We start from the raw sequence: 27,558 nt of genomic DNA on the forward strand, positions 1-27,558 counted from the left end.
TCGAACTTTGAAAACTCGCAATATAGGCAGTCAAAGTACATTGTAAGAATACACGAGACCATTATAGCCCAGAATGTACGTACAATGTCGAAATCCTTGGTTTTCAAAGATTGACGTATTTTATACGCCAGCGCGCCCGGTCCAGGGTTATCAACTTTTATTTCATCCTATTTGTTAGTTGAAATTATATTTCAGAATGGTTCTTTTAGCACTGCTACTGAGGTAAACTGGTAGGTACTGAGTACAAGGTACTGAGGTATGTACTGAGTAAGTAAACTCCCTTTGGAGTAATGTGAATTACAAGTGTTCGAGATATATGGCATTTTATATTCGCTTTGTGTTCTTATTAATTATGCCTGTACGCATATTGTTGCTTGCCGCGAGCCTTTAATGGTATGTGCTCTTGCAAGAGTGGTTTTCATTTTTAATGTGGAAGTTGGTCAGTATAAGCAATGAAAAAATTAACATTTTAGCGCACACCAACCCTTGTAGTCATCGTATCTCGGCGTTTGTAATGACACTGCTAAAATACCTAAACGCCATAATGACGATAAAAAAATTGTCTCATGTCAATGATTGCTCCAATTATAATTAATGATAAACTAGACGCCGTATGATCACAATGAAGGCAACAAAAAATAATACCATGACGTAGACTTGAACCACTGTCCTTCAGGTAACATCTTACCTTTGACTCGTGCACTCTACCACTACCCCAACCAACCCATTTGGAAAATGAGGATATTTTGAATTTATATATATAACTTGTAAAAAGTAACGTATGAAAATTAATTAATTACAGCCTAACTAACGCCCTAATTGAAAAAGATGCAGCAAGTTACGCGGTCTCCCCTTGTTAGCCTTAACGTCTCGCATTTCTATGGAGCGTTGAACCTGTCCTCCTTATTCAAAAATTAAGTAACCATAAATACATCAAAGTTTGGTATACCATTTATAAATCGTTGGCATTTTCCTTCTCCCAACCAAGATTATCTTTTCTGGAACCCATCCTGGACAGCGAACCATTGCAACAACCAGCCAGCTCGGAAATAAGGCTAACATCCCATGATTCTAGTAGCGAAGGGCGAACGTTCCGGCCGGCGTGAATACATACCTACGCAACGAATAAGTCTTGCAGCAAACGTCTGAAATAGGTTTATTATTTTGATTCGGTTCTTACAAAAGAATTTTTGGCATGATAAACGGCATTGTGCCAAAATACACCCAGCGAAAAATAAATGCCATCATCTATTTATCAAAGATTCAATTTGCTATTCGCACTACTCTTTCCAAACTTGAAGTTGACACGTAAATGAATATTAATATATTACGCAATGATGAAGTCGTTTACTCAAAAGAGAAGCAGCCACATATATAATCTGAAGATATTTTATGATAGCAAAAAACGGATACCCTCAAATTCTGTAATTTTTCTATGCAATAATAGTGGTAGAACTAAACGGTGTAGAAGCTGCCTTCTGCTACTGCCTTGTGACGTCACGGCCAATATTCAACATGGATACCCGTTTTCGCGGCCTTTGAATTTTTCCATATTTTAGACGGTTATCTCGAATCAAGTATTCACTATTAGGATTTAAACTGTGGTTTTATGACATTATGTTATTCTGAACTCTAATTTAAAAAATGTGTTTGGTGCATTTGAAACACTAGTGCACTTCCCTATTCTCTAGAGAACAGCTGAAAAATCAAACTCAGCAGAAATTTTTTCAAATTGTTCACCCATGTAATGAATTCAGTTGAATGATGTATCGGTGGATCCTTGTTGGTTGATGTTGTGCCATTCAAAAGTGTTGAAATGTCCACGTTTTTTTTTTTTTTCAGGGCTGCAGCGTTTGCTTGAGGTGTCGAGTGAGCTGGAGGAGTACACATACGAGTCGAAGATGGAAGTGACTCCCTCAACGAAAACATTGGTCGCTGCCTGCTTAGCTCGCATTTATGAGAGCATGTACTATGATGCTGCTCGCGAAGAATATGTCAAGGCTGTAGAGGAATTTGTCTTGTAAGTGATGCGTTGAGCTAATCACACATGTTGTCTACATCAGCTATGGACAGATCCAAGGAACGAACAACAGCTTTGCATCTAGTGTTGCAGTTTTAGAGATTTGAATCTTTTCCATGTGAAATTGTAGGGAACTTCCTTGTTTCAAAATTTTTAACAATTAGGGCTTTCATAGCCCTATCAAATTCAAGTGTGCTCTTGTTTGGAAGTACACGCATGCTACATACACTAACAAGGAACATTCACGAAGTGTCCTCCGCCGATTTCGTTCAAATTTGGTGGGATGGTAGTGTTCCATAATTAATGGGAATTTGCAAAATTTCCCGTGCCCTTAAGCCCTGTGAGCCGAGATATCTGCATCCAAAGTTGCGCGCCGGCCACCCTTTTTGAGGCGAGGGGCCCCTCACTACGGGCCGACAGCGAGGCGTCTCTGCTGGCAAGCGCTCGGGGGAAGGCCTGGGAGCGGTCCGGGCGTCAGCGGTCTACCATCCTCTCGCTGACAAGAAGCGGAGGAAAGATTGAAATTATGGATTTTTAAGGCATTCAAGAATGAAAATCACCGTAGCCCAGTTTCCTTAGAATTCATAAATGATAAATGCTGATAATTTTCCCGTGGTCGATTGACAAATTTCCATAAGAAATAATAAATTTAGTTCAAAAGATGCGTACTCTCTGTACACCTGCGGGAAATTTAACCCTGCCAGCAAATTAAGTTGCATATCCACTCTTAATGTCGTAAAGGGCAAAATTAATGTTACTCATAGCGAATTTAACGTTATAGCATTTAGCTCCATGCAGATTTGCGTATTAAGTAAATGATATACTTAATCATTTAGTTTTGTAGTAAATAAGAAACATTCCACATGAATTTTGGGGGAAGGCGCCTCCAAGAATTTTCGGAGTAACAAATAATTAGATACCGCATCCTATATTCCTTCATTTCTTTAATATCAGGCAAGGAGTACCTTCACCTCTTGAAGACTGGAAAATCAGGGTAAATTGAAGTCTTTGAGAGGGTATGGTCTCCTTTTGTTGTGAACGGACACCGGTCGTCTACGACGTAATAATTTCCTCTAACCCTGCAGTGAATGCCGGTGCATTAAGAAATGTCTCAACTTTTTTCTCATTCTCTTTTGAGTCCATTGAACTTATTTACGCACAATGGCGAGGAACTACATACTCATGCGCCAGATTTTACCTTCTAGGTGGATTGAAATACGTTTTCGTGACTGTGACAATGCCGAACAGTCGAAGACCATCGACACTCATTAGCTTGGGTGCCACCAGTAGCCACTGACCCAACGCCGCGGGGGCTCTCCCTTCGGTCTTTTTTTGCAGTTATAATAGGGACGGGAAACATAAAAACGCACAATGAGAAGGCGCCCGCTTCCTTTAAAATATTTCCCTCACGTTCACAGTTTTCCCCACCCTCAAGAACTCCCACAAATGGTGCCTTGACCTTCGAGTATCCCCAGGCCTATAGAAAATATTCCTTTTAGCTTGAGGAAAAACCCAATCGTTTACCCTCACCCCGTGAAGGAATAGACAAAACCCTACCTTTAGCACAAGCTACTCTTTTTTTCTCTTTCTGGAAGAATTTACCAACATTCCGTTATTTTAAAGGTGCCATTAACCAAATAAAGTTAAGATACCCGAATTTCTCATGAGTGATTTGATTCAAACACTTCCGATCACTTTCAAATAATGTATTCCGATTATCGAGTTTATAACTGTTTATCGAGTCCTGAACTATGAACCTCGTGGAAGTCTCTTCCTTGCGCAACTCCAAATGATACCCAGCCATCAAAAATCCTTAAGTTTTCCGTTTTAATTTAAAATGCATACAATGCAAGGCAAAAATTCACCCAAAAACTGTCCGCAATAAAAATAATTGAAACAATGAAATCCCATTCAGAAGTGAAATAGGGCACAAATTTTTCTAATTTTTTAGCGAAAAATGGTGAAAACATTGATACTCAAAATAATTATGAATCAATCATCTTAAATTAAGAAAGAAGAACTTTGTACTTTCACTTTGTATTAATGTGAAAGTACAAAGTTCTTCTTTCTTAATTTAATTATGAATCGCTTTCACCAAGTTACTGGCTTGGTTTCCCCTCCCTCGGTCACTGCTTAGTCCCCCTTCCATCCAATTAGGCTTCCCACTGGCTGCAGCGACCACTTTCGAAACTAAATCTAGATGGCCTTTGTGTCGAAAAATTTGAACGTTTATTCAACACCCTCAATCCTGAGATTGGAAGACCGCTAACCTTGACAACCTGCTATGCGCTGCGGACACTATGCTCCCTGCATTTGAACCGGGCGACAGCGAGCTTTCGGCGCGACGTTACTAATTCTCACGCGTTGCGGCCTGAAAACGAGAGAAGATTTCCGCTTATGGCAACACAGCATTACACGATTTTCGCATGCGTCGACCTGGGACTTGCCAGTTTTACATTGCAACCGGAAAGTTTGTGTGGAAATATTTGACGAGTGATAAAGTAAAGTGAAAGTTAAAATAACATGTTTCAGCAGGTATGTATTATGTCTATATATATTTCATGCCAAGTGAATTATAATCTACCTATTTGCACCTATCTAATGTAAGACAAGGTTTTTTTTCCTCCTAACTTTTGCAGAAAAGAGGGTTCGTCTTACAATCGAATGCAAAATTCTCGACGTCAATCGGGTTGCATAATTTTCGTCGGAAAAAATCATGGATACCTGAGTTGGCCACCTAATATATATATATATATATAACGAAAAATCAACGTCAAAAATACCTGAACAGTAATTTAACTTATTTAATTTTGTGTTTAAATGAAAAACCATTGTCATTTTAGGCAGCAGGTAAAGCGTGCGTGCCAATCAATTGCCGGGTGCACTTGTGCCGTGTCCGCGAGATCGCCTGCTTTACCCTGGGTCCGCCTCCATTCAAGTTAGAGCTTGATCAACTTACAAAATTTTTGTGTGATTGATTACAATTTCCCTAAATTTTAACCAGAGGCGGATCCAGGATTTCTTTCTGGGGAGTGGGGGAGCACAAGCAAAGCCGCGTCCAGGATTTTGTTCTGGGGGGGCACAAGGATACCTCATGATACAAAACGAGCGCAATGATAATGTGACCGTATTCAAAATCTTGCATATTTTTTAAGTGTCTGGGGGGTATGTGCCCCCGTGCCCCTCCCTAGATCCGCCTAGGATTGTAACGTTAAAGCCTCAATGCCGTCGCGATATTAACTGCTACAAAGTCGTTCCATTTTTCCCAGAGTAAAAGTATGAAGGGAACATGATTTGCCTCTGATTAGAGAGATCGATTCAGTTTTGGTTATAGAGTATTACGATAGCAGAGAAAAGAAGTCATTACACTGCCGCTTTCAAAAGAAAAGTTATACGGTGGAACCTCGATCTATCGTTCCCGCTTTGATCGTTCGCCGTTTCTGGTCCCAAATAAAGTTCCTTATAGAGAATGTAATATTTTCCCGCATCTATCGTTCCCCGAAGTATCGTTTCTCGCATTGATCATTTGAAGATCTCGGTTCCGACGCATAATTTTCCCGCATCCATCGTTTGACGAAACTGAGACGAAATAAATACAATGTCTCATTTATGGCTAATAACGACAAGCACATAGTTGGAATCTTCCTCAAGAGATGGAACTACCATTGGGAGAAGCTCAGTGCCGTGGGAAAGTAACATTAGCGCATTTCCCAAGATCCGTTATCCCCCTCCATTCAGCATTCGCCTCCCCCCTTCTGACGCTTTCCTCTTCTTCAAAATAAAAAAAAGTCCCAGCTCGCACAGGGATTGTATTACGAAGACCTTAGCTTCGAAAAAAATATCGAGTTACACGAGAACAATAGAAACGTGTTTCGCGCTCCCCCCTCTTCTCACTCACTGACCTTTTTCAGCCTAACTCCTTCAAAGTTCCCAGTTCCTGGAGGTCAACTGCTGCATGAGTCACCTATTAGCCCAAAAGGTATCTAACAATGATATTCAGCAATTGCTATTATGCTTTTATTAGATTGAAATGTTAGTAATTTGCACGTAATTTAAAAAAAAAACGAGACCAAACACGACGTATTCTGAGCAAGGAAATAGATGAAAAATACGATGGTGATTTTTGGCGAAACGCGATATCCTCGTAGCTGAGCTTCTCGGCAGTTAATTCGGCATTTTGTTCCGAAAACATGATATCAGGTTGTTATCAGTTATCAATTTACGAGCTATACTATAAGTCTCACTTGTCAGAGTAACTGACGAAGGGATATCTTCTCAGGATTTTTGTTTCTCCCTACTAAAAACCCGAATTCATCTGCTCATCTGGCGCTACGCTAATTAGAAAAGAATGGGTATCTTTAGGGTAAAAAATTTCATGGCGCAGTCATATGGTCACGCTTCGCCCTCCGCAGTATGCTCTGCGTACCCCCGTACGCGATAGCATCAGTTCCGAACTTCACCTCGTACGAGTGGTTCCCTACTTTCCAGGGTGGCTGGACTTTGAACCACCGAGTGTTTTCCATGTGGGTTTAATAAAGTCAGGTTTCATTTTCACTAGTTTAATTTTATTCGTCTTCGGACCATGGCCCTTCCGAAGAAACTATTGAGAACTTTAAGAGATGGACTGAAAATAATTGAACATGAAGAAAAGAATCCGGGCTAGATGCGCGTGAATATTGCAGAGCGCCTTGGGTTGTCTGCTAGCACATGACGGTAGGGGTGGGGGTAGAGTGAGCTACCTGGAGAAAACAAGTAGAGATATGAAGGCGAAGATCCAGGTCGGCGTGCCACTGACGATTAACGCAACATTGTTCACGCTTTACACACTACCTCAGTTATATTAAAAATATATTCATTAGACAGGAACAATTCAAGTAATACACTATTTTTGGCCTTCGTCATCCATCTCACAACCAGTCACTGCGCCGGCAAATGCGGTTGTTTTAGGCACAACATGCACATTGCTCTCGTGAACACGTGTACTGGAAATGGTGTTTGATGGATAAGAATTTTTACATCAGACTGAAATCCATAATAGCAGTGTAAATGCCGAGTGGAGAGCAAACATTTTTTTAGTGAGGTGGCATTTTCCTTCAGGATTTTGAAAGAGATCCGGGTCAAATCAACAATGTGACCTATGTGTCTTGATAAAGTATTTCTATTCCTGTTATTATCTAAAATATTGTTTGAAACCTTTAATGAATATCTTAATTACTCGCCAAAATCCTGCGTTTCCTGGGACATAGGCAGCCTAGCAAAAAAATAAAGCATTGATCGTTTTTCCGCATTCATTTTAAAATCGTATCGTTATAGGAAAAAAAAATTTTCCCCTAGTGGAGTTCCAAAAAAGGAGGGTAGTCTTAGAATCGTGTTCATCTTAAATTTTTGCTAATACGGTTTATTAAATAGTTTTTCGATTTATTATGTTCTATAAACAATTTTCATAAAATATTTTCCGTTATATAAGAAAGAATCAATTTATTATATTCTATAAACAATAGAAGGGATTACACTATCAACTATTTTGTCTGATTTATAAAGCAATGGGTGTAAGAAAGGCTCTCACCAAATTTTACCATTGAGCGCAGAATAATTTCACCCCTAGAGCAGTTTGAAGTTTCAACTTGAATTCCGCGCCAAAAATGTATTTCTCGGGCGACGCCATGTTGATGACGTGTGAACCTCATGATATCTGCATTGCCTGCATAAGGAGTGCATTGTCGCAGACGTTATTTCGAGTATAAGTAAATACTAGATAAAACGGATAATTTTAAATGAGTGGGAGGAAACCTTATGTATACCTATTGTTGTGTGCCAAGATGTAAATTTATCTCTCGTTACACGCCAGAAAAGTATTTTTTGTGGTGCCAAACGATCCAGACCGGGGAAGGCGGTGGTGCGACGCTGCATGGAGACAGCATATTCCTTCAGAAATAGGCTGTTATAGAATATGTGAGGGCCATTTTAATGTAAATCTCTTCTGCTTCTCAAAGAGTTTTAGTTTCCATTACTCCTTTTGTTGTCTTTGACCACACATCGCAAAAAAATCGTATGTGCTTAAATATATACGCACTCAACGGGAAATTTCGCTTTTTAATTTCAAATATATCATTTTGCTTCCATTTATGTTGGATATAATGATTATTTCGTGTGCATTTACTGCATATTTGCCCTGGTGTTCCCTCTTTGTTTCTATCTTGCGCATTAAAAGCCAACCACTGCAACGGAAAGGGTCTTCGACGCTAACCTGGTGATGAGTCAAATAGTACAAACTAATACATGATAATCTCAAATTTGTACTCCAGGAACACTACGATATCAAATTCTTCACAATAAACAGAAATAAGCACATTTGATTCCCGGTGCCGCCATGTCTATAAATAGAAGAACAAATAGAAAATAATTAACACGGATAACTTTGCAAATCTTACAAAAAAACAGAGAAACCGGAGGCAAATACTTACTGAATGAATACTAGCAAATAGTTTGAACTATCATTAATCGAAATAGAAAAATTGACAAATAATAAATTATAATGTGTGGCCCCTTTCGCCAGATTCAAACTGTACGTTAATGCTAACGACAGGGTTTTAACCACCATTTTTATCTTAATTTTAAAAATTGGCTTCGGCAACAATAAAAGCATTATGTCAAATATAGCGAAATTGCGATTATAAAAAACTGTTAATAAATAGAAAAAGGAGCTGAAAAAATTATGAGAGACAGTCCCGACCCCTCAATCTTCACTACCCGAGCTCAAAGCGTTACTCACTAGGCCACCGCCGCGGTGAACCGTCACATGGCAAAAATCATATAATAATAACTTAAACCACTAAGGGTAAAAACCGGTGCAAGTATGCAGTAAATGCTCATGGAATAATTATTACGCCCTAGATAAATAGAAGCGGAATGATAAATTTGCAGTATAAAATAATTTGTCCCTTTGTGTGTATGTATATAATCACAAGCGGAATGTCAGCGGAGCGCAGCAGATAACTACGAAAGGAGTATAGGATACTAAATTTCCTTGAGAAGCAGAAGTGGTACCACAAACTTTGTCTGAAAGCTTTTGAAAGCGACTGTACGTGTAACTCTGATGTAAATATAAGTGAACTTACGGATATTTTCATGTAAAAATCCCCATCCCTGAGTTACTCTTTCATTTTTATGACAATTGTTTACAATTTTTCATAGTACGAAACTGACTTGAACATTTATCAGGAACATAGGTGGACCAAAGCGAGACCTCTGCTTTGAAAAAAAAGAATGCTATTCCAACGAAATTTGAATGCTAATCCTAAAAGAAACAGAGAGAATCCCAAATTTCCCCCTTCGGAGGGCAAGAAAACAGCTATAACTACAGCACATTTGTTCGTTTATTTCACAATTTACATCCGTTAACTAAAAACCAGTAATAAGTAAACGATTTTATGATGGTATGTCCACAATTTAAAACATCCATGATAATTGCCGTGATTACTGTCTCTTTAAAAGTGTCAACATTTCATCTTAAGAAGATTCATTTCAAAGAAATGATTCTTTTTGCGACAAAAAATTGTCCAGAGTCCCTGTTAATAATGTCAGTACACTTCTGGTATCTGCCAGAACAAAATCAACACTGTGTTTCGCCATAACGATAAACTTTTGGCCACTATTTCCACGAACGCAGTGTTTACGGCTTCTTCAAGCATTACTCTCGCAACATTCATGAGGTTCACACGTCACGCGGCGTCAGCCAATAGAAATACGTTTCACTCCGTGGGAGTGGCCGAAGCTCTTAGCGGACTTTCAAAGCTACTTATCTCGGTTGAAAATCGAATTTGAGCTCTAAAATTTGGCGTGTGTGTTTTTCATTCATATCTTTTTGGTTTTAAATAACAAAAACCAATTTTTAATTTTGAGTGTTCCTTCCTATTTAAATAAAATATTTTCCGTTAAATAAGAAAGATTGGGGTGGGGGAAATTCGGTTACTGTGCAGTAATAACAACGTGCGCAAAAAACAATCTCTCGGCGAGGAATTAAAAAAGGACCTCGGGTGTCCGGACGGAAGAAGGTCCGAAGGGTATTCGGCGTCCAGGCAAGAGCGCGGTTGGGCTGGTCCTTTAGTCGGCCCTGAATTTTGCAAACGATAGATCACGTCATAACAGATATCACTTTTCATTGCTGCGTTAACATTCACGGCGTTTGTCGCGTACGTTAATTTTCTGTTGATATACGGCCAGTGATTTTCTTATTGTTGGCTTATTAACGGACCGTGGATTTAGCGACATTGAGACCGTGAAAACCTGAAAAATAACCGTGAAAACCTGGAAAAAGCCGTGAATTTCATTATTCAGGTAGAGTGGGAACCCTGCAAGATCAAAGGCTTTAGAAAAGTCAAAGAAAAGACCCAGAGTCTCCGTTCTTTTGTCCAGATTTGAAAGTATATGGGTCACCACTTCATAGGTGGCTGTGGATGTGGATTTAGATTTTCTGAACCCATTCTGAGAAGGGGACAAGAGACTAAATGACTCAAGGTATGATACCAGACGGTTGTAAAAGACCTTATTAAAAATTTTACTGAGCTGGTTTAACAAGGAAATCGGACGGTATGAATTCATGTCCTGTTTGCTTCCTTTGCCTTTGTAGAGAGGAACAACTTTGGCAGTCTTCAGAGAGTCAGGGAAAACTCCCAGCCTTAAAGATTCATTAATGAGGAATAGGACTAGATCCTTAATGACAAGGATAGATCTTTTTACAACTCTCCTGGGGATACCATCTAATCCATGACTATTTTTATTTGGCAATTTGTTAACAATATTGGTCAGTTCAGATTCAGTACAAGGAAGCAGGTACAACGAGTTGCTTGGCGATTGGGTTACAGAGTACATAGTTAGGGGAATTGCATGGGATTGTGGGATCCGACTGAGACAGGAAAAAATCATTGAGATTGGATGACATGGTAGTATAATCAGAGATCAGTTCCCCTTTAGAGTCTTGTAATTGAAGGATGCAATGTTGATTGTGGTGAGCTTTGGATTCTTAGATGATTTTCCAAATTTCTTTTGATTTATTGTCAGCATTTACTATTCTTTGATTGTTGAAGGATTTTTTTGCTGTTTGAAGAAATTTACGGTATCTTTTCTTAAGCGCCAAGTACTCTAATCGATCTGACACTTCAGTTTTATGTTTGTAGTGAATGGCAGCCTCCTTCATCTCACTTGACAGACGTCTAATTTCATCAGTAATCCAAGACTTTTTACGCTTGGAAAGTAAAGGATTTTTCACCTTCTTCAGGACTAAGGGAAAACAAATGTCGAAGTAATGTTGAAAAGTAGAATAGAAATACTGAAAACTATCATCAAAGGACATCAAACTATACATTTCAGACCAATCATGTGGATATAATGTTTCTTGGAAAGTTGCTATATTCTGCTCGGTAATATATCTTTTGCAGAAGCTGCTGGAGTAGGGGGAAGATGAATGAGAGATAGAACGATTGGGAGGCTTGGGGATAAGAGTGTCAAAATCAACATGCACACAGAGGCCAAAGTGGTCAGACAGGCCAGTATTTATAGTTTCAAATTGTAGCTCAGAAGCTGGGATGTTTGTGATGAAATAATCAATGAGGGACTGACAATTTGCTGTAACTCTAGTAGGTTCTGAATTTACAACCTGTAGCCCAAAGGAGGAAAGCAAATCCATGAGGTCACTCTTCATAGTGGAATCTTTTACAAAATCAACATTTAAATCACCGAATATTATTATACCATTCAGACTTCTGGCCAGTAAGGACACAAGAACATCATTTACAGTATTTAAAAAAATGCTAAAATTTCCTCCAGGAGGCCGATAAATGGATAAAATTGCAAAAGTTTGGTTTCTCACTTTGAGTAAAGCACCAGAGCACTCACAAATCGATTCCACTGAACCGTCCAAGTTCAGACAGATCATATTTATCTTTGGATGACAATACAGTGCAACACCACCACATTTGTGCTGTTGTCTACAGAAAGAGGAGATTAGGTTTAGACCTTCGATGGCAAATGAAGATATTTCCTCCTGGCGTAACCAGTGTTCAGCTAGTGCCAAGACATCAATCCCTAGCTCACTCATCAGTAATTCAAGTTCAAGGTATTTATTCCTAATACACTGAATGTTGACGAAGAAAAACTTCACTGTTCCATTTATCTCCCTACATTCACTGTAACCTTGGTGACGACACTTGTTTAGGTTAGAAACTCCTAGTCAGGAGCTGCCTGGTGTAGCAGTTGAACCCTCAGAGGAGTCAGTTTGATTGCTATTGATGCCATTAAGGGGTAGACATTCGACACTCGTGGCACTTAATTCTGATTTGGAGATAAGGGGTAGAGATTCGACACTCGTGGCACTTAAATCTGATTTGGAGACAACCGGGGGCACATCAGGCTGTTGGCTCACTAGTGGCTTTTTTGGGGGAAAGTACTTGCCTATAGAGACGTTGTCCGGCCATGTATTACTCTTGAGGAGGACGTTCAAAAGTTTCATGGGGGCGGTAACCACGAAAGAATTATATATTCTGCCGCAGTTTAAAGTGGAGTATATGTTTACGCGTCGGGGCACTCCAGAAAAGGAACACACATCACTGACCACTGTATTTGATTCAAAAATGGTGCTCTTTCTTTTGGATTTACGCTTATGCGTAAATTTCGTGAAGCCGTCGGCGTCGGTTTCGCTGTCAGCCCCCTTGTCGGCAGGAACACCCGGACGGCTCACATTCACGGACGCATTTTTCCCGCCGCTGAACATAGCACTCGGGGTATCACAAGATTCATTTATCCGAGGCGGATGTCGAGGAGGTGCATCAGGTTTGGCAACTGACCCGCCATTAATTTTTGATGAATTCACAGGTTAATTCTGCAACGTCACTTCACTAATTGATGTTGCGAAATTATTAAATGTTAGTGATCATAAAATAGAAGTTATGTATAATTGACGTAGAAATCAAGAATAACATGATTTTAGCATTTCACTCACAAGGAGACATTGCCAAAGTGATGTTCGGGATCTGGATGCGGATGTTATTTTCTGAAACTATATATGTAGGTAAGATAGAAAAAGTGTCACGGCTTTCTTCCACATAGGCCCAGGTTCGAGAGATATTCGCATGTAAAGATTTCGCGCAGCATGAGGTCCCTTGAGTAAGCGCTCCCACTCGACTACGGCCGTGGCGGTGCGGTCTAGGGTGATAGTCCTATAATCTGTAGTTGGTGTCCTGGGTTCGAGCACCGGCAATATTTTTTCTCTCTTCCAATTTTTGAAATCACTGTTACATTTTATCCCAATTCGTTTTATTTAGTTACTTCGCGATTTCTTTTGTTTTCATATCAATTTATGGATTTTAAATGAAACTCCGAATTACCACGTGAATTAGAGAACGTATTTAATAACTTACATGCAAATTTCCGGGGAATTTGATCATCCTCGCCCTAGCCATTGCTCCCACAGCCTCTTCTTATATTCGTAATCTCAAGTCTTTCTTATCAACAAATAAACACCATTGCCTATCCTCACATTCAGTTACTGACCCTAGCCAGTTTCCCCTCCTACCTTTCCAGTACAATGACCCTGCTTTCCAGCAGCCTACTCAAGCCGTATTCGAGGTCTTCTTTGTTTAGCTTTCGCACCCGTTTTCACACAACTGGGACTCGGCGCCTTGTTCAGGGATTATCGAGGGTCAGCTGTGGAGGGAGGGTTGTTGGGACGGAAGTCTTTGAAGGATGCTAGAAGGCAGGTCATAAGGGAGGCATGGTGAGTGGAAGGACATTCTGTTGTAAAGATCGAGATTCGTTGGGAAGACGGTGCGTGGGCGGTGAAGAAATCTAATGGAGGGAATGCCTGGTGGAAATGAAATTTTGAATAAAAAATGTTGAAGCTGGAAAATACCGGTGCTTCAGGAATGTAAAAAAGGCATTGAAAGTGGAGGCACACGCGTCAAAAACCGGGGAACGATTCATGAATGGATGTACAATCGTTTAATTGATGCGAGGCAGAGGTGTGCATCAGTGCACATGATGAGCACATTACATGGAAATTCACGTGTCAGTAATTATATACGTCCTCTAATTCGCGTGGTAAGGCACAATTCGGAGTTTCGTTTAAAACCATAAATTGATATTAAATTAAAAAAATCGCGAAGTAACTAAATAAAACGAATTGGGATAAAATGTAACAGTGATTTCAAAAATTGGAAGAGAGAAAAAATATTGCTGGTGCTGGGACTTGAACCCGAGACACCAATTTCAGGTTACAGGACTAACGCCTTAGACCGCACCGCCACGGCCGTAGTGGAATGGGAGCGCTTACTCAAGGGACCTCATGCTGTGCGAAATCTTTACATGCGAATATCTCTCGAACCCGGGCCTATGTGGAAGAAAGCCGTGACACTTTTTCTACCTAACCTATATAGTTTTAGATAATAACATCCGCATCCAGATCCCGAACATCACTTTGGCGATGTCTCCTTGTCAGTCGTTGCCGCACATGGAAATGAACGAAGCAGTCACTGCATTGCATTTCAAGCATTCTGTTCTTATTCTACTGGTTCAGTTTTCAGTAGCACACCATACCCGCTTGGGCTTGGATTTTATTAGGTTTGTTGTGCCCGTCGAACCTATTTCGTCAGGGCACTGGAAAGAAGATAGGCCGCTGTCAGTTGAATGCGTTCTTTGAAACATGAATCAATTACAAATCCATTTCTTTAGCCAATTACCCCATTCCAGTCGCACTCCTGGTAAATTGTGCTCGTCTTGATATTTTAGAGGATCCTTGCATCCAGCTGTGATTATACTAGTGCCCAGCGGAACTCAAGATGAGTTATGCTTTTTCAGGATTTCCGCATCAGCATCCATGTGTTGTGTGTCATTGCGTCTAGAATCCAAGTAAAAATGGGCCACGACCATTTTGTCTCCATCTGTTATTTTGTTGCCCTCACGCTATCTTTCCCAATTCCTTTTTCGTAGGCTTTCACTTTCCTTAGTATTACGAAGTAGCTATCTGAGCTATTGTTGCACCACACTTTCTAGCGAAACGTAATTGGCCTCCCCCGCATGAATTGCTAACAGCCATGTTTTCCAAAAGAGAACATTATTGACTCATTGAAACTCAAGGACTGCTTTTCTCTGAAATATTCGCCGAATCTTTCTTTTGCTATGCCCATAAAAGGGCGCATTTTCCACATCTTATCTGATTTACCCATAGCGATGTAATCACAGCAACGAATAAACCTACAAATTTGTAGAAATCTGTCACTTCTCATTGTGTAATAAACAAGATTATTTCTTGCATTTAGTGCTGCCTCACAATAGTGCCTTTTACTGGGAGTTGTTTTAGGCCAACTTATAAAAAGAATTGCAACTAGTATTTTCAGTACCTCATGTGTTGTATTTGGGTCATAATAGTTGCAGAATTGTGCACACCTATTCGACTGTAACACTTAGTGCATAAGGACATTTTCGTGAAAGACCAGTTCAAATGTTCTGGTTGTGGATGCTTCATGGAACAGTGAGTTGGTAATCAGGATTACAAGAAATCCTTTCGTGCTTTACGATCTCTTCATCATCAGAAACGCGTCCTTCCTCCCTATTTTTATACCTTTTGGGTGCTTTACGGCTCGGTCCAGTTTCACTACACTTTTGAAAATTCTCAGACATTTCTTGAGATAAACCCAGCTGATTGTCCACCTTTTCGAACAACAACTTCAAATTCGAGTGAAATTGGCGTCCACTTGTTATTCAATTTTCCTCAGTCATAAGGAAGGTATTCATCCTCTCTTTGCAGCAGCACATGCTACATTGTTAGCAGAAAGCGTAAGTTATTTCGCTTTTACTAACAAATGAAATTGTGAAAAGCATCCGAGTGTGATTGAGGTACGTAAGACAGAAATAATTTGAAGGATTAGGATGCTTCTTGTCGAAGTGACGCCTGTCGCGTGGTCGTCTCTTGCCGCCAGCCGTCATTGAATTTTCCCCTTAGCAAGGCCCGTATCCCCATCATACCCCCTTCCTAATTGAGTATGCAGATACTCTTCGTATTCATCTTTCTATATCGGGTTCAGGTTTACAATCATACCTCCCACCTCATGAGCCCTCATCAGGTTCTGAAAAAATGGGGACAATTCAGGGCCTTATGTACTTTGATGACATCCTTATAATAAAAAAATAATCTATGTACTAATTTTATATGCGTAATAACATTTACATAACGCAAAATTTATAATATTAATGATGAAAAATAAATAACTGTAAAATAATGAACCGTTAGAAAATGAAAACAACAGAAATATTCATATTTGCGCTTTCCCGCCAAAACACGGTAGTGCCAAGCGCCTTGCGGTATCATATGGTACCACCAAAATGGTTTGCATCATAACATCCCAAATATTAGGCTCACATACAAACACCATGCTTAATATGAAATGTACATGTTATGACAATCATAATTACATAAAAACATCTTCGTATTATGACGCAAGTAAAGAAAATCGAAATGCTTGCACTAAAAATTCAGTTTTTTTTGGATAGCTGAAAATTCTCAATTTTCAAACGGCTCTAAATACGTTAATTCCAGCTTTGAAAAAGCAAACTTTTCGGGAAAATGTAAATAAAAACATTCTTATTATGTTTAAGCTCTCAAAAACCCAAATAAATTATGATAAGTGACAAAAAAGTTACGTTTAGCATTGTGCCACCGGGTGGTACCATATGGTACCGCTAAGCGTTGACAGGTTAATCGTGGAATGGAAGCGCGTGCCCCAAGTTTAGGTTGATTTAAGTACTGTACCGTATATTGTAAGAAATATGTTGGGCAATGTTGGTTTTGTCATCTAGATCCATTATGCTAAGTGCATCTAACGTCATAGAATAACTTTTCTGATTGGATGGGCATATGGCTAACTATTTTATTGAATTTTCAACATCACTGTATAATTTCAATTTTCAGAGCTAAAATTGCATCCAAAATAGTCCTGCCATCATCAAAAAACCTCTAAGTAAGTCTGCAACTCTCCCTAGTGTACTTCCAAGTAAAAATGAGAATAATTCAAAGAAATTTTCGATCTCAGAAAAAATTATTAAGATATAGTTTTGTAAAACTACTTCGGCATTCATAGAGTTTTAATTATTTTGTGAGAATTAAAATGATTGAATCGACGACCAGAGATAGGGGGATCCCATGGCTGAACATTTCTATGTTCATGTTCACCGATTGGGAAAGTACACCAAGCCCAAAATTAAGGGTCCATTTATCCCTCAGGCCATATATCTGCTGTGAGTATTCTTATGCTTTATTGCTGATAAGACAAAAAACAACCTTTTTTCAGTACCGTATAAGCACGTGTAAGAGGCGCACATGTGTATGAGGCACACCCCTATTTTGAACATTGGAGCTAAAGAAAAAAAACTCTTCGGCTTTTTTTATGCCATTGCGCAGTGTTGCAGACTTATGCCTGGACTTTCGACAGTCATCAAAATTTCTTTTTCAATAATAATAATTCAGGCAATACTAATAATTCGGCATTTTTCAGCTAAATTTACACGATATGTTTGGCAATCGGAGATGAGTTGGTATTCACTTGTAGTCTTAACCTTATGATGCTTACTAGTGACAGTCGGATTGGATACCTCAGATCCAAATATCCACGAACAATGCCCTTCACCTGCATGTACTTCGGATCCAAATTCATTGAAGAAATTGAATCTGAATCTGAAATTTTCAATCAATGCTTTCGTGAATGCAACATCCCATAAGAGGAAGTAGAAAGAGTTCCTATCCTCTCTTCGCATACGCCGTTGCACTACGATACTTGTCCTACTCATGAGCAATTTTTTTTAAATGTCTCGTAGGAGTATTGCAATAGAATTTCAGCTATGGAAAATTTTAAGACAAAACACGGCAGGCACATATTGTGAATCTTCCCAAGAGATAGGACAACGATCGGGGGAATCTCAGCGCCGTAAGATAATAACCACGGCGTAGATTTCACAAAATCACCCCTGGCCCTACATCAGCCCATGCCTCTGTTGTTTTTTTCTTTCCGAGAACCCACAGGCCATAAATCACTTGCCTCAAAGAAAAATATGAAGTTACGTGGGAACAATCAAAACTTGTTTCATCCCTAGCCCGTCTCACCAACTGACCTTGTTCGGTCTCCCAGTTCTTCCAGTTTCTGGAGCCCAAATGCTAGGTGAGTCATCTACTGAGCCCGAAGATATCTCTATAGCTTTCAATAATTGTATGATATGCACGAGGTTCAAAAATGAAAGAGATCTAATGCGACGCATATCTGACAGCATTTAAGTTTTTTAAGCTCTAATTGATTGACACAAAGATTTATAGTCACAGCAATGCTAATAATATTCAAAATAGTCCAAACAGCACAATTTCAGGAGAAACAAGCGTAGCATGAGTGCATTCAGACAAGGCAAGACTGACTGGAAACTTCAGGCAATGCAAACTGGGTATATCACATTGCTACGCCTTCGACCCTTCGCTTTGAAGGCAACGACGTCACATGCAAGATCGGACGTGTTCTTCCCTTTCTCTTTCTATGCCCATAGTCTTGTTGTGTGAAAGACGGAGGCAGTGCGTTCCTTCCCCTCGACCTCTCCTTCAGCGTTCTTCACTTACAAGCATTTCCGATTTCTTCTATTTGCCTTTTAGTCCAACAATGTACATACTCATTTGAATTTTTTAAACAGCAGGTTTTAACGCCAATATAATTTTCAATTTCAATAACCCTTATAATAGCGCCTGAAGATGATTTTTGAAAAATCAGGCCCTTAGCGTAATGGAAATTACTCGGCAAGACAGATGTTGACAATTAATAAGGTATAGTCCTTCAAAACTGTGCATTTCTCTACGTTTGATAAGCGATTACTAAATGCAGTATAAATGCCGCAGTATGCCCACTCATAGCACGTAGCAGTAAATTTAGCACACCCTCCGGAGCAAAACACCCAACGTGACCTTTTTCACGTTTACATCTGAGGTACCAACGCGACAGCGAATGCTTTAGACTAAGAAATGCATGCAGGAGCGTTGTAAAAATGCATCACAACGGGAGAAACTCCCTTGCTTCCTGCTTGTTTTTGACCTTGGTTTTTATTAGGGATGGGTCGAATTGTAGATTTCTCGAATTCGAATATCAAATCATTGCTCGAATATTCGAATACCTCGAATACTAAACGATGAATGTGAAAATGTTTGACTAGGTCGCTTATGCAGCAGGAAACCCAAGATTTTGGCGAGTAATTGTGACTGCCTTTAAAGGATTCAAACAGGAATTTAGCTGATTAATGGAATATTTTAATTTTATATAAACAATAGGGTAGTTTCCTTCATTAAAGAAAATGAAAGGCATTGATTGTGATTTGTTACCCACCATTGGTGTATTCATAATATACAAATTATTTGGTTCTAGAAATACCGGTTTAGACCAATGGCAATGGTCAATTTTATCGTCATTTGAAAAAGGCCAGATTGGCACCCATGTAATGCCACTCCAGTTGACATCAAAGGGACCTATTTTCTACACGAGAGGATACGAGTTTACATCGTCTAAGGTTACCAATGCATGCATGAGGCACAAAGATCAGGGAAACATGTCTTAATAATCACTTATTAAAACTGGCTGTGGTCGGAAAGTTTTCTTCGCTTGATAAGGTATTAATAATCCTCATTTAAGCCAAGCGCTACCAGCTAGCATGGTACTCGGCTACCTGCTAGCATCCTGCGTCGTATTAGCGCTCAGAGCCTCGCCCCAAGGTCACCTCACTCGCGGCAGCGGGAAGCAGAACGACGTCACGCGGAGTTTTTCCAGGCATTCATACTTACCCGTCGCGTTATCGCGCGCTTGAAAATTTTCACTTTTAATTTAATCGCGAAAAATAGATATCGTCTTATAAAAATCTAGAATCGTTAAATACGTACTCCAGGAGTATTAATATTTCGATTGAGGCTATATAAAATAATAGGAGAGCACCGTATTTGAGCATTACGCCAAAATGCTAAGCCTCCGTCGTATTTCTTCGTCTTTCCGGCATTTATTTTCCTGCGTAAAATGCTTAAATAAAGTCAGAAATATGTCGTGTTTGGTCTTATTCTTTTTTAAATTACGCGCTTATTACTAATATTTCAATCCAATAAAAGCGTAATATCAATAGCCGAAAGTCATTGTTAGACAACTTTTGGGCTAGTAGATGACTCATGCAGCAGTTGACCTCCGGAAATGGGGAACTTCGAAGCAGGTAAGCAGAAAAAGGCCAGTGGGTTAGTAGAGGGGGGGCGTGAGACACGTTTTTATTGTTCTCGTGTAACTTGATATTTTTTTCGAAGCTAAGGTCTTTGTAATACGATCCCTGCGTGAGCTGGGACCTTTTGTTTGATTTCGGAGAAGAGGAAATCGTCGGAGGGGGTGGTGCGAACGCTGAATTGAGGTGGATAGTGGATCGTGGGAAATGCACCAATGTCACTATCCCACGGCACTGAGCTTCTCCTGATGGGGGACACCTGGGATTTTCGGATTTTTTTCACCCGATCAATTTCGGTTCCCCACGTTGAACTCTATTCTGCTCGCTCTAACCTGCGAATTTGATGTAGTTCGTCAGCTTGCCTAAAACGGCGCTGCATGCACTAAACGACCAGAGTTCTCCTCATTTTTTCGAGTCAACTACCAACGACGTGCGAGCGACAGTGTATGACGCGAAATTAAAAGTATTCGAGTTATTCCAGACGGCACCTTTGGCATAAATATTCGAGATCTCGAATATCGAATACTTTCTAGTATTCAAGGTATTCGAGTATTCGCGGATACTATTCGCACATCTCTAGTTTTTATATGACTGACTCACACTGAAAACCAAGGCCACTCGATGCCTCTTGGGCTTGCGAGGAGGGGAAGGTAAGAAGTTGTGTAAGAGGCGCAGCCCCTTACTGCAATCTTCGGCTGCATTTATTGGGAAAAAAGTTGCGCCTGTTACACGCGCTTATACGGTATTTCTACTTCTAACAAAAGTGTAAGCATGGTATAATATTCAAACGCTGCCCTTGTTTTGCCTTTTCCTGGCGGCATCTTAGCATCATAATGATTTCCTACGTCTCACTCCCGTGTCACGATGACCCATTCGTGAGTCGTTCCCGAGCTACCATGAAGATTCATACCCAGATAGTGATCATTCAAATTTAAAGGTGGCCAGAAATCGACAATCGAGTGAAAGTGGCGCCGCTCGATCTGTTGCACGACTTTTGCAAATGATGGTACGTACTTACAAAGTTTAATAGAATATAGCTGGACATATTTCGATGAAATGATGTCTTAATCTTTCGAAAACCGTAATTTTTGGTGACTGTCAGAATTGTTTAATTTTTACCTAGGTAACCAAGAGTGATGAAAGAAAACAATCATCTTCATTTAGTGAGTAACTGTGGTTTTATATAATAATCATTTTCTTGGTCAATTTATTTATTTAGTACGTTGATTTAGCAGAAAGTATGGGAAAAAAATGAAATTTTTTTCCATTAACCCTTATACTGCCAGCCCATTTGAGGTGGGATTCACTTAAAGACTGCTAAGGCTATTTTCCGGAATTAGCAACATTTCAGATTAAAAAATTTTTCAGCTACTTAATTTTATTTAATACATCTAGATTTTTTTCCCAATTCTTAAGATGTATTTATATTCTAATTCTAATTCTTAAGATGTATTGATAGATTATGGGGGTTTACATTATAGATGGGTCGAATAGCAGATTTCTCGAACTCAAATATCAAATTCTAATATTAAATCATTGCTTGAATATTCGAATACCTCAAATACTATAAACTATGAACGCGGGAATGTTTGACACGGTTGCCTATGTAGCAGGAACCCAAGATAATGGGGAGTAAGTTTGATTTCCTTTAAAGGATTCGAACAGGAATTAAGCTGATTAAAGGATTATTTTAATTTTATGGAAACAATTGGGCATATAGTTGATTTAACTAACATTTCTTTCAAATATTCTAAGGGGACACTCAACCTCGCGAAAAAATGATTGCATGCCGTCTCGGCATGTACACTGCTACGATGGATTTCTGACTGATGTATACATTCTTATCTACCAAACGCCATTTCAGCTGCACGCCCATCTGATACTCGGCCTCATCCAACTTCTTATTTTCAACAGGTAGCTCGCTTTACTCCCACTCCTGCTGCCAAGTGCTAGCGGACAATCTGAGGCATTTTGCAAAATACATGCGCTTCTCCTCTGGATTTTCTTCAATTATTTTCAGTCTATCTTTGGAAGTTCTCAAGAGATAAGAAGATGAATTGGAATTGCTAGCAGGGAGAAAACAAATATCCTGAGACAATATCCCTTCGTCTGGGACTGTAACAATAAAGATTTATAGCACCACTCATAAATTGTAACTTGATATATGTTTTCGGAAAAAATACCGCATCAACTTCGGAGAAGCTCTGCTGCTCATACCGAGTCGCGTTAGAATGCTAAGTGTCCGTTGTATTTTGACATTTATTTCCTCGCGTAAAATGCTTAAATAAAGTCAGAAATGCGTTGCGTTTGGTCTTATTCTTCTTTAAATTACGCGCACATTACTAATATTTCAATCCTATAAAGGTGTAATACCAATTGCCGAAAGTCATTGTTAGACACCTTTTGGGCTAATAGGTGATTCATGCAGCAGTTGACCTCTACAAATGGGGAACTTCGAAGCAGGTTGGCAGAAAAAGGTCAGTGGGTTAGAAAAGGGGGGCGTGAGACAAGTCTTCATTGTTCTCGTGTAGCTTAATATTTTTTCCGAAGCTAAGGTCTTCGTAACATGATCACAGCGCGAGCGAGGACCTTTTGTTTGATTTCGGAGAAGAGGAAAGCGTCAGAGTGTGTGAGGCGAGTGCTGAATGGAGGGGGATAGCAGATCGTCGGAAATGCGCCAATGTTACTATCCCACGGCACTGAGTTTCTCCCTATGGTAGTTTCATCTCCTGGAAACGATTCAAATATTCAAGAGTGCCTGTCCTTATTAGCCATAAATGACACATGGTAAACACTTCTTCTCATTTATAGGAAACCTGCTCGAGCTGGGGCTTTTTGTTTGATTTCGAAGAGGAGGAAAGCGTCGGAGGAGGGGCCGAGGGCTGATGGATGGAGGGGGAAGCAGATTTAGGGAATTACGTAGTTACCATCCCACGGCACTGAGGTTTTCCTGGTGGGGGAAACAGGGGATTTTCGGATTTTTTCACCCTGATCAATTTAGGTTCCTCAGGTCGAACTCTTGTCACCGCTCTAACCCGCGAATTTGATGTAGTGCGTCAACTTGCCTAAAACGGCGCTGCATGCACTAAAAGACTATAGTTCTCTACATTTTTCCGAGTCTACTACCAACGATGTGCGTGCGACAGTGTACGACGCAAAATTCAAAGTATTCGAGGTATTTGAGGCGGTACTTTTCGCATAACTATTCGAGACCTCGAATATCGAATACTTTCTAGTATTCGCGGAAACTATTCGCAGATCTCTAGTTTACATAAATCACTGGCCATTGAAAAGGCCACAATCACAAAAAAAGTGAAATAATTCGGGCTGATAAATCGGCTCCTGGCAGTTTTTGCTTAACCAGCGAGGGCCGATATATGGGCCCGGTGGCAGTAAAAGGGTTAAACATGTTTTTGGATGGCATTTTTGCAACTATGGGCATTAAATCCCACTTGAGAAATAACGGTAATATGTGGTCACATCCATTTACTTTCACTAGTAGTAGTAGAAATTACCCCCATGACATCCATATTTTGGGTGTATTACTGTAAATACTCTAGAGATGGGTAGAATAGCAGATTTCTCGAACTCAAATATCGAATTCGAATATTAAATCATAGCTCGAATATTGGAATACCTTGAATTTCGAATACTTCGGATACTAGAATTGCGCAATGCATATTAAACGTACGTTTCTTCTTTTATTTAACTTGATGAATGTATGAATGAAAAGGCATGCAGTGGAGCCTCGATGATCTATCGTTTTTCAAGGGGATGGACGAAAAAACTTTGAGTGTGGGAATGTTTGACTAGCTTGCCTATGCAGCAGGAAACCCAGGATTTTTGCAAGTAATTGTGATTTCCTTTAAAGGATTCAAACAGGAATTTAGCTGATTAATGGAATATTTTATTTTATGCTAACAATTTGGGCATATAGTTGATTCAACTAACACCTCTTTCAAATATCCTAAGGGGACACACCACCTCACGAAAAAATGATTGCATGCCGTCTCGGCATTTACACTGCTACGATGTATTTCTGTCTGATGTACACATTCATATCTACCAAATACCATTTCAGCAGTAGGCCCATCTGATACTCGACTTCATCCAAATTCTTATTTTTAACAGGTTGCCTGCTTTACCCCTACTACTACTGTCAAGCGCTATCGAACAATCCGAGGCATTTTGCAAAAGTGCTTCTCCACTGGATTTTCTTCTTCTTCAATTATTTTCAGCCCATCTTTGGAAGTTCTCACGAGATAAGCAGACAAATTCAAATTGCTAGCAGGGAGAAACCAAATATCCTGAGAAAATATCCCTTCGTATCAAGTATTCGAGGTATTCGAGACGGTACTTTTAGCATAATTATTCGAGATCTCGAATATCGAATACTTCCCAGTATTCGAGGTATTCCAGTATTCGTGGATACTATTCGCACATCTCTAGTTTTAAAATTGTCTTTGGAAATTGTCCGCATTCAAATTGTGAATTTACCCTCCAAAATGTTGTATGTAGACATAACAGTCTGAAATCATCAAAAATTGTTGGTGGACGGCATATGTTTGATTGGCCTGCTTGGGGGTGTGGCCAATCATTCAGCATCATTAGAGAAAGAGAATCGAAAATGGTATCAGAAATAGTTGTCTCATTAAGTTCTCATTTAAACCAGTGGAAAATTGCCTTTTTTCACAAGTAAATCGCTTGTTGGGAGAACTACATGTGCTACTCATTTATATTGAAACATAGGTTGAAACAATGCTTCCCTGACCAAATATCTTAGCTTTCATGCTACAAAACTTGCAGTACATAGTTATTTCATGGCTGATTAGCAAGTTTTATTTAATATTGTTGCTTATTATATCTTGTTTTCTCTCTCTTCCGTCTCTGGTTGAAGGGATAAGTTAAAGAGTCCAGATTTGGAATCAAAAGTTCGTGTGACGGTGGCCATCACTTCGCTGTTGCTTGGTCCCTTGGACGTTGGCAACGCAATATTAGCACGGGAGGGTGTGATCGAGATGATTCTGGTGATGGCCAACTCGGATGATCTCTTGCAGCAGGTTAGTACATAAGTGCTCCATTGTATTGAGTATTTTATATTGAGTTGTAATGCACTGGAAAGCGTCTATCATGTAACGAATTGGACTGGAGGGGAAATTGAGGACTTCTTGTGTAGTATATTCTATAAACTAAAGGACTTACAGATTATTATTATTACTTTATCAATAAAAACACATTGTTACTTCCACAATATATTTTAAAAATTCGGACCGGTTTTGCCTGTTACACTATTATCAAGTATAGAAATTATTGTAAAAAAACTTGATAATGCGATAACAGCCAAAACCAGCCAGAATTTTTAAAAGATATTCTGGAAGTAAGAAGGTGCCTTTTATTGATAATAAGGAGCCCTTCCACCATCTACAAGCTTCAAGTTTCAAAAATAATTTTACTATTACTTTGTTAGAATGAGGTTTTCAATAAGAATTTATCTCTTTAGAGCATTGTCACAAAGAGAGGTATGTTTGTATGGAGTGATGAGTTTTTATGCTCATTTCTCCTTATGCTGTATGCCATATGAGTTTTTTTATGACCTCTATGAGGCTCCTGGCTAAATCGAGAGCATGACATCAACCTGGCTGTATGATGTATGTAAATATGTTTTAGCTTCAAAAGGCAGTATGATTAAAAAATTTGCTATTAATGCTGTATTAACATGTACTATATTACTGCCATATAAATATGACAAATTTTATGCTGTATGTTGCTAATCCAGGAGTGGTACTTTTCCTGTAAACAAAGAGACCGCTTGCTGTGGTGAAGACAATGAAAGTTCCTGCCACGTTTGTGGCGAGCGAGGGCTTAAAAGAACTACATATGTAAGTGCAATGTAGAATAAGGATTTCTGATGCTAGGGTTGAATGATTGTGACTCTACTTGTCATTATGATTGTATTGCTTCAGACTTCAATGTAGAATTATTTACTATGATATTTATAATTTTATTGAACCAATTATGCCCAGCGATTTGTTTAACACTGATAGCTCTGGAAATATGGATTGACACATGATGGCGGTCGATGTGTTTTCTTTTCTCCAGCAGCTACTTAGTTTTGGGCTGCAATCAAATACATCAACAGCTTTTGGTGACCTTATTTATTTTATCACTTGCAACACAACCTCCTTCTATTTGCAGAAAGTTTCCTGTGAATGTATTATCGCAGGAGCTTCCAAGAAAGATAAAGTGAAGACAATCATTGACCAAGGCGTTCACATCCTCAAGAAACTCTATCAGTCCAAGGACGATGCCATCAGGGTGAGTGCTCATCTACCTTTCTTTTGCTCATTCCATCTATCTTTCTGCTGCTGGAGCTCCTTGTTAATGGATGAGTATCTCAATGGTCTCAGTTTTAAGCCAGCTCAGCTGAGGTGGCTATCTTATCTTTCTGCTGCTGGAGCTCCTTGTTAATGGATGAGTAACTCAATGGTCTCAGTTTTAAGCCAGCTCAGCTGAGGTCGCAAAGTCTTCCGCTCTGTGTGGGAGAATTTTCAAAGGAGCTGCACAGAGTAAATTTTCTGCTGGGATGGGTAGAGCAGGTAAAAAGACACTTGCAGTCCCCTCCCAATTCTTTTACTTAGGGCCCACACAGAGGACCCCACTCACAAAGAGTCAAATTAGTGGAATTATTAGTATCGGTTAGTCTGGTAAATTATTTCATTGGCTGAAATCTACCAAAATATCATGTTAGGTTTGTTCATAATTTTCTTTTTTTAGTGATACCAAACACCAAGGAAATGGCTGATATCCCCCTACATTGGTTAAAATGCTACTATGCATCTAATTTATTTCATCCAGTGTGTAGAGCCCATTGAGAGGATAATGGAAGGACAAGCTAGCTCAAGGGAACAGAGTGTGAGCACCAACAAGCAAGGAAGGGAAATATTTGTGTAGTTTGGATGAAAAGGGAGGGTGACCAACTGCCCCATTCTTGAAAGAAAGAGTTTGGGCGATGAAGACAAGAAGGGGAGCAGGGAAGAGACTCAAACGTTCGACCATAATAATAATAATACTACAGTAAAGCTTCTTTATATTGTAATGGAGGGGACCAAAAATGTTTAAACATGTATGCGTGAATTAGTGAACATCTATTTGCAATTTGCACTGCCTTCATCAGCTGGAAGTACGAGGATGTTGTCATTGCATTTTAGTTTTTTCAAGTTGTTCTGTGCGGTGGCAGCTAAATTTAATTTAGGCATTTTTTTGAATGCCAC

The 27,558-nt window shown here is 39.5% G+C and overlaps 1 protein-coding gene across 1 annotated transcript in view; it reads left to right on the forward strand.

Moving 5' to 3' along the window:
- LOC124163447 (protein unc-45 homolog B) overlaps window positions 1–27,558 on the forward strand; it is a 233,099-nt gene that overhangs the window by 64,376 nt on the left and 141,165 nt on the right. Inside the window, exons 9-11 of the mRNA XM_046540368.1 lie at window positions 1,843–2,020; window positions 25,185–25,347; window positions 26,483–26,602. Coding sequence (XP_046396324.1) covers window positions 1,843–2,020; window positions 25,185–25,347; window positions 26,483–26,602 — 461 coding nt within the window. The remainder of the gene's footprint in view (window positions 1–1,842; window positions 2,021–25,184; window positions 25,348–26,482; window positions 26,603–27,558) is intronic.

Source organism: Ischnura elegans, chromosome 8, assembly GCF_921293095.1.
Source record: "Ischnura elegans chromosome 8, ioIscEleg1.1, whole genome shotgun sequence".
NCBI classification, from domain to species: Eukaryota; Metazoa; Arthropoda; class Insecta; order Odonata; family Coenagrionidae; genus Ischnura; species Ischnura elegans.